This window comes from Xenopus tropicalis, chromosome 7, assembly GCF_000004195.4.
Source record: "Xenopus tropicalis strain Nigerian chromosome 7, UCB_Xtro_10.0, whole genome shotgun sequence".
Classification (NCBI taxonomy): domain Eukaryota; kingdom Metazoa; phylum Chordata; class Amphibia; order Anura; family Pipidae; genus Xenopus; species Xenopus tropicalis.
In genome coordinates, this window is record NC_030683.2 from 113,245,578 (window position 1) to 113,259,214 (window position 13,637).

Genomic DNA, 13,637 nt, shown 5'->3' on the forward strand with positions numbered 1-13,637 from the left:
TAACGCTACAGCCTATTTTGTGGTAACAGATTAGGCTGTATAAGATTTGCCATTTATTTTACACTGCTTTTTATTCGTTTTTAAGTGTATTTTGTTTTACACAGCATAATAAATAGGCCCCATAGTGTATATGGCAATGAGGGAATGTTTCTATGTAAATTTACCATCCTCCCCTTTATATTCCCCCTGCAGATAGTTGCATTACTTGGCGTGGCTGTTAGAGCATGGCTCAGCATTAAGCTCTGCACTGGGCAGCAATCCATGGGGCTGTAGCTTCCATATCATGTGCAAACTGCGCCATTCATACAGCCTTATTTTAGTTGTATTGTATTTAATGGTGGCACAGTGGTTAGTATTGCACTAATTGATTACTGACCGTGGGACAACAGTTTCACCGGGCCCTATATTTGCACCAAACCCCCCTTTCCCATATGCCATCAACTTGCAGCTGTGAGTCCTGCAGAGCTGTGGGGCCTGCTGGGCTTCAGCGGTTTCTGGCTACAGTGATGCAGGTCTTCCAGTCCAGATACCCCCCTGCTCCCCAGATGGTTGTGCTACTGCTTTGTTGCGCTGTAACATTGGGGTCCTTGGTTTGATACCAGCTAGGGCACTATTAGCAGGGAGTTTGTATGTTCTCCTTGGGCTTGGGTTGGTTTCTTCCATGTAACCCCTAGTGTGTGTGCATGTGATATGTGTAGAAGCTCCATTGGGCCAAGGACTGATGTGAATTCAACAATGCTGAAAACATTGGCACTATATAAATAATATTATTCCTGTTTGCAAGGAAAATATGCCCCATTTATAAACTGGATGAACTTTCATTTACCATAAACAAACCGCAATGAATGAGGCCAAACATTGCGGAACTACCAGGGGTGCGGAGGGTGTGATTGTACCTGGGCTTCACCCCATTGGGGCCTGCTCAGGCTTTGGGTCGGTGCAAATCCAGTCCAAAATTTGCATTTGAAGTGGGGCACGGGGCCTGACAGTGGTAGCTCTATTACAGGGCCACAACATATTAAGGTTCATCTATTAACACAGTACATGATCCTAAGTGCGTTTTCCAATGCAAACTGCCATGTTATTCCCTAGAATTCCAGGGTGGTCCTCGTTAACTAGTGTTGCCACCTGGCTGCTATTTTACAAGCCTAGCTGGTAAAATACCAGCCATTGCCAGGGCCAGTATTACAACTGTAATACATTGTCTTCCACCCTCTGTCCTACCTCCTATCCACTCTTCCAGCTCCATTTCTAATCCATCTCGCTCTCTATTTCCCCTAATTATGGACCACCAATGTCATGCCCCACCCCCAATTACATCACAACCCTGCCCCAACATCACAGAGGATAGGTGGCAAACCTACGCTCAACGGGGCAAGTTGTGTCTGACAGATTTCACTATTTGTCACTTCCTGGGCACAAGTGCGTACGGCATTGCTTGCAAGACACTTGGTGCTAGTCAGTTGCTGCTATTGAGACAAGAACCTCCCTGAAATGATCATAGTGGAATTACCATATTTATGGTGTCAGTTCCAGGGTTACAGTTGTCAGTTCTTGCATTTGCGCATAATTCATTAAATCAGTTTAGGCACAACTTTGCATCTATTATAGCTGGCAGCTGCGTTCATAAATGAGCCTTATTGTGTGCGCAGAACACCTCTGGGCTCATCTACTGTACCTTTTGGATGCCAATTGCACCTTTTTAACCCACAATGCAGCATTAATTACCAGAATTCAGTGTCATTGTGGGTGCCTCCTAAACAGGGAGCAAGTCAGTTGCATGTGTTGGCACAACCTGTCATGGGGAACCCTGGAATAAACATTGGTGGTAATAATTTGTTACTTTCTTTGGAACTCTTCCTGTTCTGCTATTAAATAAAGCACCTGGGTATCAACCATCTTTGGCACAGGGTTTATCTGAGTGTGTATAGGTGTGATCCTACCTGACACCTGCCTGAATGCTATGTTCCAATGTAACTACATTATGGGCCTGGTGGGGACTGAAAATTTTCCAATTCCCACAGTTTTAGCCCAAACAGCCCCCCCACCAGCCCAATAAATAGTGACTGTCTATGGCATCATACAGCAGCCCCTCTGGCATTTGCCCGAATCCACAGATTGCCAGTTTCGGCCTGACGGGGAATGAGAAATGCATGAGGGCAGATGGTTCCTGAACATATAGACTGGTCATTGACAACTGATATGTGCAGAATCCTAGGTCTATGGAGCTTACACGCACTATTTACTGATCAATTCCAAAACTAAAACCTGCTTTGACATTCACAAGCCAGCAGGGGCAGTATTCCCCTCAGGCTACTAGAGGAGATTTTCAGTCTAAAACCAGAAGTTCTGCTCCTGGAATAGAAATAATTTTGGATCTAAGGTGCTCACCTCACCCCAAGGCTAAAAGCCCTCTAGTATCTAGACTAGTGCAGTCCTAGCTGGGTGTATTGGGTTGTCAGTGACCTTTACAGTAGATGTTTGAAGCAACTTTGCTCAGATTTGAAAATATTTGTAGCCCATGGTGGGAGGCAGGACCAACACTCTCTGACATGAACCTCGATATTTAAGCCTGTATTCTTTAAGGAGCCCAAATCCCTGTGCAGTGAATGTCAGGTGTTACTGTCTCTGAGATAGCATTATTGTGTATCACTGGCAAGCAAGCGGGAAATGCACATGATCACTGATATACCAACCACAACACTGTTTTGTTGTTATGTTTATTTATTGTTTTGTGTTTTTATGGGTAAATAAATTAATAAAGCATTACCTATAAAAAAAAGTAACATTTCTCTGGTACTTTGCTTGGGAGCAGAGATGTCCTGCAGAATTTCCCTCAGGCACCAAGAAGAAGCTGAAAGTTCCAGTTGAAAACCAGAGATTCTGCTCCTAGAATAGAATTTAAGTTCAATTAATATTGACTCCTGCCCCTGTGTGAATGTAACTGAAGACAAGGTGCTCACCTCACCCCAGGGCTGAAAGCCCTCTAGTAACCAGACTAGTGCAGCCCTAGCTGGGCGTTTTGCACTGTCACCCTGATAGGGGAACCTTTCACCCAAATTTTTTAGCAGCACAAGGGCAAATAGATGGTCCACAGTAGGTTTTCTCCAGGCCCTGGAAAGCAGTGATATCCTGCAGTGTCCACTACGGTGGTATTTATGCCTCATTTGGTTAGGCTGACCTGATGGCCCTTTAACTGTGGACAGAGGTGCATTAAAATGAGTGCTGCTCTGCAGGGTGCATGCCTGGAGAGGGTCCCCAGTTAAAGGGAGAATCTGGTCAGTATACATTTGGGGCCACTTGGAAGCACCACAAATTGAGATGCTGCTCATTATTCCTTTGGTCTGTTGAAACATTACCTAGAAATGTGATCCAGTAATTCAGTAATTCAGCAAGACGTGGCCCAGGAACATGCTGTTTACCTCAACATCTCCATCTAGGTCAGTGGTTCTCAACCTGTGGGTCAGGACCCCTTTGGGGGTCGAACAACCCTTTCACAGGGGTCGCCTAAGACCATCGGAAAACACATATTTCAGGGGGGTCACACCAACATAAGGAACTGTATTGAAGGTTCGCAGCATTAGGAAGGTTGAGAACCACTGATCTTAGGTGTTCATTGGGCAGTTCTTGGAAATTTCAATTAACACATATTTATATTTAGAGGATTCATCCTGCTGAGTTACACTACAACCAATTAATGATGTGTACAGCCAACCAGAGCTCTGATTTTTGCAGCCAATGGGAATCATGTTTTCAATGCATGCATTAGTTGTGTGGGTTCTTAAGGTGGCCATACACCTAAAGCAAGTTGGTAGCTTATCGGCCTGTGTGTTGGGAAAAATATCAGAATATCCAGAAGCAAGGTCAATATTGGCCTGTTCATGCCAACATTATGATTCAATCATTGGCCCAGAGGCAAAAGGATTAAATCCACCCAATTTGGCCCAGTTTATGAGTGGCCAAATTATTCAGGTAAAAATCTGCTTGTTACTCTTAGGCTATAAAATGATTAGGTCTCCGGATTTAAAGTTTAACTATACCCCCAGAATAGAGTTGCCACCTGTCTGGTTTTGACCCAGACTGCCCGGTTTTTGGCAGGGCTGTCTGGTTCAAAACTACCTGCATGGTTTTTTTAATTTGGAAAACCAGGAGGGATTCCCTACGACTGATGCTAATTGTGCCCCGTGATGTTGTGGCCCACCCCCCGAACATCATGCCCCACCTTCCTTCCTTGAGTTCCCAGGCAGGAAAGGTGACAACCCTACCCCAGAATGAATACTTAACCAACAGATAGTCTAGAATCTTACCAAACTGGAATATATCTATCAGTAAATATTACCCTTTTACATCCTCTCCCTTGAGCCACCATTTAGTGATGGGCTGTGTGCTCCCTCAGAGATCAGCTGACAGGAAATAATGCAGCTCTAGCTGTAACAGGAAGAAGGATGGGAGTAAAAGACAGCCAAATTTTTGTTTTAAAAAGCAAAAATTTAGTTACCAGCCGCCCCTGGTAACTGACTGCTTTCTCGCCTTAAGGCAGGAGCGGCCCTGGGTGGCCTTTAGAACTTAAAATGGGCAGGTTTATATTTAGGATTACCCTACAGCACATACTACTGAAAAAGTATTTTCTTTTATAAAAATGGTTCATTTAGATGTAGAAGTAGGGCTTAATATACAGGTATGGGATCCCTTATCCGAAAACCCATTATCCATAAAGCTCCGAATTACGGAAAGTCTGTCTCCCATAGACTCCATTTTCATCAAATAGTTCAGAATTTTAAAACTTTTTCACTGTAACAATAAAACAGTACCTGTACTTGATCCCAACTAAGATATAATTACCCCTTATTGGGGGCAGAACAGCCCTATTGGGTTTATTTAATGGTTAAATGATTCCCTTTTCTCTGTAATAATAAAACAGTACCTGTACTTGATCCCAACTAAGATATAATTACCCCTTATTGGGGCAGAACAGCCCTATTGGGTTTATTTAATGGTTAAATGATTCCCTTTTCTCTGTAATAATAAAACAGTACCTGTACTTGATCCCAACTAAGATATAATTAATCCTTATTGTGGGCAGAACAGCCCTATTGGGTTTATTTAATGGTTAAATGATTCCCTTTTCTCTGTAATAATAAAACAGTACCTGTACTTGATCCCAACTAAGATATAATTACCCCTTATTGTGGGCAGAACAGCCCTATTGGGTTTATTTAATGGTTAAATGATTCTCTTTTCTCTGTAATAATAAAACAGTACCTGTACTTGATCCCAACTAAGATATAATTACCCCTTATTGGGGGCAGAACAGCCCTATTGGGTTTATTTAATGGTTAAATTATTCCCTTTTCTCTGTAATAATAAAACAGTACCTGTACTTGATCCCAACTAAGATATAATTACCCTTTATTGGAGACAAAACAATCCTATTGGGTTTATTACTGTTTTATTGATTTTTTAGCAGACTTAAGGTATGGAGTCCAAATTACGGAAAGACCCCTTATCCGGAATACCCTTGTTCCCGAGCATTCTGGATAACGTGTCCTATACCTGTATAAGCTGTAATATGCAATACATTTTTTAAATGACCTGCATCGTTGGGGTTATAATATTCCTTTAAGCAGCGACACCTTGCAGTTCTGGGCTTGATTCTGGCATTAACATTGACTGAATATGAAGTGTTTCTGCATAAGAAATTGAACAGTGTGTATGAAGTGCTGCGCTGTAGTATATGGCGGCAATTATAATTATCTCTATAACTAACAATCTTTATGGATTTTAATTTGCTTTGGATATTAGTACAGGTATCGGACCCCTTATCCGGAAACCCGTTATCCAGAAAGCTCCGAATTACGGAATGCCCGTCTCCCATAGACTCCATTTTAATCAAATAATTCAGAATTTTAAAACTGATTTCCTTTTTCTATGTAGAAATAAAACAGAACCTTGTAATTGATCCCAACTAAGATATAATTAATCCTTATTGGATGCAAAACAATCCTATTGGGTTTAATTAATGTTTTATTGATTTTTTTAGTAGACTTAAGGTATTGAGATCCAAATTACGGAAAGACCCCTTATCTGGAATACCCTTGGTCCCGAGCATTCTGGATAATGGGTCCTATACCTGTACCAAGACTATCCTACACAGCCAGTGAAAAAGACGCATATATTAGCAGGTGAAATGGTGGAAACTTTATGGGGATTTCAGAAGTTTACTGGTCTCCTTTTGCTGCTCAATAAACTACAGCTCCCAGCATTGCACTGAAGAGGTTAATGTGGCAGCATTTTGGGGCAGTTTGCGTGACTATATCTCTGTCAGCTTATGTGTAGGTTTGTTATCAGAGGGAGGCTGCAGTGGGGGGGGGACACAGGGGCTAGCAGTAGGGGGTGGGGACACAGGGGCTAGGTGTAGGGGGTGGGGACACAGGGGCTAGGTGTAGGGGGTGGGGACACAGGGGCTAGCAGTAGGGGGTGGGGATACAGGGGCTAGCAGTAGGGGGTGGGGACACAGGGGCTAGGTGTAGGGGGTGGGGACACAGGGGCTAGGTGTAGGGGGTGGGGACACAGGGGCTAGCAGTAGGGGGTGGGGATACAGGGGCTAGCAGTAGGGGGTGGGGACACAGGGGCTAGCAGTAGGGGGTGGGGACACAGGGGCTAGCAGTAGGGGGTGGGGATACAGGGGCTAGCAGTAGGAGGGGCTTCTTATGCAGCGCTGGGGGGGGGAGTAGTTCAGTCGGTGGGTTTCCACAACAGAGGTTGCAATGGAGTCTCAGGTCCGGCACAATTTCCACCAGGACTGCGAGGCCGGGCTCAATCGCTTGGTGAACCTGAAATACCACAGCTCCTATGTGTACCTGTCCCTGGTGAGCCTGTCCGTGTGCCCACATGTCTGAGCCCTGTCTTACTCCTGCTCGGCCCAGCACTGCCCGCACTTACCGGCACTTACCTACCGCTGCTGTGCCCTGTGTCACTCCTGCTCGGCCCAGCACTGCCCGCACTTACCGGCACTTACGGCACTTACCTACCGCTGCTGTGCCCTGTGTCACTCCTGCTCGGCCCAGCACTGCCCGCACTTACCGGCACTTACGGCACTTACCTACCGCTGCTGTGCCCTGTGTCACTCCTGCTCGGCCCAGCACTGCCCGCACTTACCGGCACTTACCGGCACTTACCTACCGCTGCTGTGCCCTGTGTCACTCCTGCTCGGCCCAGCACTTACCGGCACTTACCTACCGCTGCTGTGCCCTGTGTCACTCCTGCTCGGCCCAGCACTGCCCGCACTTACCGGCACTTACCTACCTACCTACCTGCTGCTTCGCCTCCTTATGTGTTCTCTTTGGTCGCAGCTCTTTGCAGTTATAAGGAGCATGTCGGTGCTTTATACAGGCAGCCGTACCCACTAGGTGTCTATATTTTATGGCAGACGTTCTATGAAGTCTCATGATTTGTTATAGTCTGAGACGTTTTGTTATGGTTTCTCACTTATACGTTATCCTTCACCTTTATAAAGAAGGGGGGCTTGCAGTTGCTTATTAGCTCAGTAATTACCCATCTATGAGATAGGTACCCCCTTTTTCACTTGCATGTAAAGGGCACGTTAAGGCACAGATCAGGCTTGTATCATTTAACTTTGCTTGGGCAATAAACCTACATTTCCTCTCTAAACAAATACACTTCAGCTCTGCTGTAAGAATCTATTGCTTTGATACAGATCCCTTTTACCCATGAGCAATATATAAAAGGCTGAGGAGCAATTTAAGCATGGAAGTTCATAGGGGTGAACAATAAGGGCTGTGATTGGTTGTTTGGCAGCCTACAGGAGGCTCAGTTTGGCAGTACACTGGGTCTTTATACCTTTAAAATTTGCCTCCATGTCAAAAATGGCCACCTGCTTTGAGGCCACAGGGAGCCACATCAAAGGGGTTGGGGAGCAACAGGTTAGTCACTAGTTGTAGATCAATGACCTGCATATTTGCAGGGAATATAGAGCAAAAAGACACTATAATAAAGAAGCAGTAGGTGTACAGGTTTGGTTGGATGTTGTGGCCAGTTTTAACATAGCCAGCTGCCCATCTGGGCCTGTATGGCCGCCATTGGGTGCAGTTTCAATATTCCCCTACAGGCTTCTTAGGTTACAGTTATTCATTACACTAACTCAATGAATTGGGGGTAACCCTCATTTGTGTTCTGATATGTTATACTAGTTTTGCTTTAACAGATATCTCCTGCCTTAATTCCACTTGTTTGTGATTCATGTCTGATGGCTGTGCTTTCCTGCAATGTGCAAAATGCTTACTGTGAAAGAATTGGATTTTGGAGGGAAGTTACAGCCATTGGGACTTTGTAATTTATTGCCACAGATATTCTTTAACAGCTGCTCACATCTAGCCATGTTCTATGAAACCAAGCTTGAAAATGAGTCCACATGTGCTATAAGAAATACATTGTCCGTGGCTGGAATAATTACTACATTCTCTCCTTCTGTCTGCTCATTTAGTCCTCCTATTTTGACCGTGATGATGTCGCCCTGGCCAACTTCGCCAAATTCTTCCGGGAACGTTCGGAAGAGGAAAGGGAGCACGCAGAGAAATTTATCAAGTACCAGAATGAGAGGGGCGGGCGGCTCTACCTGCAGAATGTAGAAGTAAGTGCCCCTTTTAGGTCTTCATTACACAGATGTGCAAAAAAAAAAAGAGACAAAAAGACCTGAGGGATATCATATGAACTGCCATAAAAATGTAGTTGTGTGTGGAGTGTGACCTCCGATACTTGTATGAGTCCCTGCTTCCTTTCTGGGCAGCAGTGCAGCATTGCATTATGGCTGTTTACATCCCCAGTGCAATCAGAAAAGCTGAAGCAGGAAAAACATAACCATTACTGAACAACAAAACCTTAATTTACTAGGGAGTGCTAATTTGTTAGGCACCCCCTGCAGACTTGTGATTCACCTGCAACCCCAGGTTTTGGTGTTAAGATGGCTATACACGCAAAGATCCACTCGCTTGGCGAGGTCACCAAGCGAGCAGATCTTCTCCCAGAATCTAAGGGACCGACCCTTACCCAGCTAGCCCTTTCTAAGTGGCTATTGCAAGGAGAATACATTGGATTTAGTAGGTTGGAGGCATAGAAATGGTGCCTGTGCCTAGAGAAGGATCATACAGCTGGTACCCACTTCCATAGGTAGTCTATTCATCCTTCAGCAGGACAGTCTCAATGTTCCCAGTTAAAATATACCCCATATGGGGCATTCCAGCATGTAGGGCTTAGTTCACTTTTTTTTTTTTCTAACATTTTTATTTTTATAGAAGTTTTTCATACAAGCATCATTTTTGTTAATTGCGTTTAGACATTGCATAACATTGCAGTGAAATAACCGTTACATTTTTGGGGTTAGTTCACTTTTATCTGTTAGTTACCTTATCATAAAGAAAAATGTGTCTCCTTGTCTCCCCCTCCCTTCTAGCAAGCCCTGTACTTTGTATGGTGGCTGCACTGATAAAAGCACAGGGGGGTGACAGAAGAGTCTGCTAAGTCACCGAGCCTGTAGTGTATCTTAGGGTGTAGGGAAGGGATAAAGAAGCTTTGCCTTTTGGTCCTCCACTAGCAAGCCATGTTACAGAGCAGTTACCAGGATTTTGTTGCTTTGTTATAAAAAAAAAAAAAAAAAAAAAAAAGAATCATTGACACAGAGTAGGTTGGGGATGTGCATCTATTTTCTTCAATATTCCTTTGTTTTTCCCCTATATGTAGTGTTTGTGCTCAGCATTCCTATATGTTTACATCAGAGAAAGTGTTTCTTTCTTTGAACCCACAAACCACCCCATTTCATAGTACTTGGTCCCAAAACAATTGCACCCTTGTTCCAGCTGGGTCTCTGAAAAGCATTCGGCTCCAGTTTGTTTATCGCCCTAGATTCAATGTAACCCTTCCATAGTTACATAGTTACATACGGTTAAAAAAGACCAGAGTCCATCAAGTTCAACCCTTCCAAGTAAACCCAGCACACACAACCTATACTTACCAATCTATACACTCACATACATAAACTATATATACAACCACTAATACTAACTGTAGATATTAGTATCACAATAGCCTTAGATATTCTGATTGTTCAAGAACTCATCCAGGCCCCTCTTATAGGCATTAACAGAATCTGCCATTACAGCATCACTAGGAAGGGCATTCCCCAACCTCACTGCCCTCACCATGAAAATCCTCCTACACTGCTTCAAATGGAAGCTCCGTTCCTCTAATCTATAGGGGTGACATCCCCCAACTGCCTATAATCCCCTCTAATGTACTTGTACAGAGTAATCATGTCCCCTCGCAAGCGCCTCTTTTCCAGAGAAAACAACCCCAACCCTGACAGTCTAATCTCATAGCTTAAATCTTCCATCCCCTTTACCAGTTTAGCTGCAGTCTCTGCACTCTCTCCAGCTCATTAATATCCTTCTTAAGGACTGGAGCCCAAAACTGCACTGCATACTCAAGGTCAGGCCTTACCAGGGACCTATAAAGAGGCAAAATTATGTTCTCATCCCTTGAGTCAATGCCCTTTTTTATACAAGACAGCACTTTATTTGCTTTAGTAGCCACAGAATGACACTGCCTGGAATTAGACAAATTGTTATCTACAACAACACCTAATTTCTCCATTAAGGATACCCCCAACAAACTATCCCTCTGCTCCTATTCTGTATGCAGATTCTATTCTCAATATGGATTCAGAAGGTAAGAGACATGTCCCTATGTGTAATTAAAGGCACTAACTTTGCCCAGGAGCAGTAACCCATAGCAACCAAGAAGATGTTTGCTTTCATACTGGTGACAGTAAATGCTACCTACCGATTGGTTGCTATGGGTTAATGCACATGGGCAAACTTAGTGTTTTTAGTGATTACATAACCCCAGTGGTGCTTCATTCTACCAGCATGTGCTTGTGTAGATTGACCCTTTAGCTATTCTAATGTCCTCTAATCTCTAATAGAAACCAGAGCGAGATGACTGGACCAGTGGCTTGGAGGCACTCCAGGTAGCGCTGAAACTGGAGAAGCATGTCAATCAAGCACTGTTGGATCTGCACGGTGTCGCTGGAAGCAAGAATGACCCTCATGTTAGTAACGTATATGTAACCTCCCAGCGTAAAGCAGAAACCATTTATATATGTACACAGACTACTGTTTGATTTCTAATATTATTTTACAATTGGTTTTGCAGTGGCGGTAGGTTGTTACCTATATGCCATGCTTATTTTCTGAGAGTCCCTGAAAAGTCTGACTAAATCTATATACTGTTCCGTACAGATGTGCGATTTCCTGGAATCTCCATTTCTATCAGAGAGCACTGAAGTGATCAAGAAGCTTGGAGACCACACCACCAGCCTGAGGAAGCTCAGTGGGGGCCAGCCTGGAATGGGGGAGTATCTCTTTGATAAGCACACGCTCGGTTGAATGCTGCATTGCTGGAAACCTCTACCTCATCCTGTGTAGGAGCTAATCCAACTGGAGACACACACAAGCTGTTTTTTTAAAAATAACAACCATTCCAAATTTCTAGGAGATTGAAAAAGTTTATCCTTTTCAAATAAAATGTGCCATGTGACATGTCCATTGACCAACTGACTACTTGCCTTTGTTCACCTGTGCACTTGTGTGGTGGTGCCTTGCCCTACATGACATCGCTTCAGTGTGGTGGGGCAGCTGATCATTGAACAAATGTACCTAGTCGACCATTGCTGTGGCTTATTAGAGAATCCATTTCCCTTAAAGTAAAGAAGACCGCAATAGCAGCTCAATCCTGAATCTAAATCTAACAAACGTGGTCCTAGGTACCCATTTTAGATATTAGAATAAGGGAAGAAAAGAGGACTCTTCCCTCTATATGTAATAAAAGGTACTAAGTTTGCCTAAGTAACCCATAGCAATCAATAAGATGTTGGCTTTTAAATAGGTGACCAGTATATTCAACCTGCTGATTTGTTGCTATAAGTTACTGCTCCTGGGCAATGTTTAAGCCCTTTATTATATAATAATATATGGCAAGGAATTTGAATTTAAAAGCCTTTTCCATCAAAGATCTGTCTGTCTTAGAGAAGATCCACATTCCGTAATTTATGGAAATTTCTTTTAGAGGCATCATCTCACTACAGCCTCCAGTCTAATTGCAATTGGACTGACAGGGTTATTGGTTGCAGACTGGTCCTCCTTGGCACCCTGCCAGAGAACCTGGCATCCAGGGCCAACTCTCAGGTGGCATGAAGGTAATAAAGGTTTATGGTGGAAATAAATGTGGGAATAATTACGGGAATTTTTCTAGACTTGGGCCCACTGGGGGATCATCTAGCAGGCCTGTGTGACCCTGGATTCAGATATCCAGTTGGATCATGCTCCTCACATATGTGGTATTTGCATAGAATGCAGTGTATGTGAGCACCATTGAAACAATATGGCCGGCTGTTTGGATGACTGGCTGGGAGGATGCTTAAATTAGTTATCTTTTGAAATGTCTGTTGAAAGTAAGCAATATCCAGAAATACTTAAGGGGTCAATTACTTTTGAAACTGGATGAAAGTTCAAGAGCACTAAGGGGCACAAAAGTTTTTAGCAAAAAAAAAAAAGGCACCAGCGCTTGTAAGGGCTCTGACACATGGGGAGATTAGTCGCCCGCGACAAATCTCCATTGTCACGGGCGACTAATCTCCCTCCCACCAGCGAAAATGTAAGTCACCGGTGGGATGGCACATGTGCAGGCGATTTTGGTAAATCGCCGAAAATGCCTCGCAAGGCAACTTTGCCGATTTGCTGAAATCGCTTGCGCAGCGTGTGCCATCCCACCGGCGACTTACATTTTCGCCGGTGGGATGGTAGTTCGGGGAGATTAGTCGCGGGCGACTAATCTCCCTGTGTGCCAGAGCCCTTAGACAATCAAAGACTTCTAAACTTTTCTGATAGAGTCAAAAGATGAAACAATGCATTGGGAGTGTGCCTCTTTATCAGGTGATAAAAGGCAAAGTTTGCCCAGGAGCAGTAACCCATAGCAACCAATCAGCAGGTAGCATTTACTGTCCACTTGTTTAAAAGCACATCTTACTGGTTGCTATGGCTTACTTCACCCTGCAAGCTTACTGCCTTTTATTACATATGGTGGTTAATGTTAAATAGGCAGCAGACCCACCCCTCATGAATATGGTTAAAGAGCCCATAGCCAGTGTCCTTATTTCTTAGTCTCAGCATAGTCCCATATTATCCTGTAATGCTGTAGGCAGATACAGAATAGATATACAAAATGGATACATATTAATGATTGTGGTGACACCTGAAGAAGGGGCAAGCCTCACAAATATTGTTTGATTTCAAAACTCAGTGAGCAATTAGTTCCCCATTTTGATTGCCTTCTGAGTGCCACTATCTTTGCTAGCCGCACTTGGGGGAGTGCCATCTCCCCGGAGGATCATGCACCAGACTGTACTTTGCTCCAGAGACCCGGGGGTGCTAGTGTCAGGGTAGCACCAAAAGTGTGTCTCTTAGTGTTAATTTAAATAAAATTTGTGCATATGCTCAGCACCCAGGGTTGCATTGGAAATCTGTTGCTGGGTGCAGAGTGAAGTGCTGGAGGCCCAATGCAATCCT

At 43.9% G+C, this 13,637-nt stretch overlaps 1 protein-coding gene and 1 long non-coding RNA gene across 2 annotated transcripts; one reads left to right on the plus strand and one right to left on the minus strand.

The window, feature by feature from the left end:
* The first annotated feature begins 6,746 nt into the window (after positions 1-6,746).
* Positions 6,747-11,616, plus strand: MGC76132 (Ferritin, lower subunit (Ferritin L)). Its single transcript, NM_203774.1, has 4 exons — positions 6,747-6,869; positions 8,504-8,650; positions 10,997-11,122; positions 11,313-11,616. The coding sequence occupies exons 1-4, from the start codon at positions 6,768-6,770 to the stop codon at positions 11,457-11,459; spliced, it is 522 nt and encodes a 173-aa protein (NP_989105.1). The 5' UTR covers positions 6,747-6,767; the 3' UTR covers positions 11,460-11,616.
* Positions 6,863-7,363, minus strand: LOC116412250. Its single transcript, XR_004223616.1, has 3 exons — positions 7,302-7,363; positions 7,103-7,178; positions 6,863-6,952 (listed from the first exon to the last, which is right to left on the minus strand). It is a non-coding gene; the product is annotated as an uncharacterized LOC116412250 (long non-coding RNA).
* Positions 11,617-13,637: the final 2,021 nt, after the last annotated feature.

Excerpts from the sequence above, each read along its gene's own strand:
- MGC76132 (NM_203774.1), top strand. The coding sequence starts at position 6,768 with ATGGAGTCTCAGGTCCGGCACAATTTCCACCAGGACTGCGAGGCCGGG. Across the intron at positions 8,651-10,996 it reads TCTACCTGCAGAATGTAGAA|AAACCAGAGCGAGATGACTG; the intron begins GTAAGTGCCCCT and ends AATCTCTAATAG. Across the intron at positions 11,123-11,312 it reads GAAGCAAGAATGACCCTCAT|ATGTGCGATTTCCTGGAATC; the intron begins GTTAGTAACGTA and ends TGTTCCGTACAG.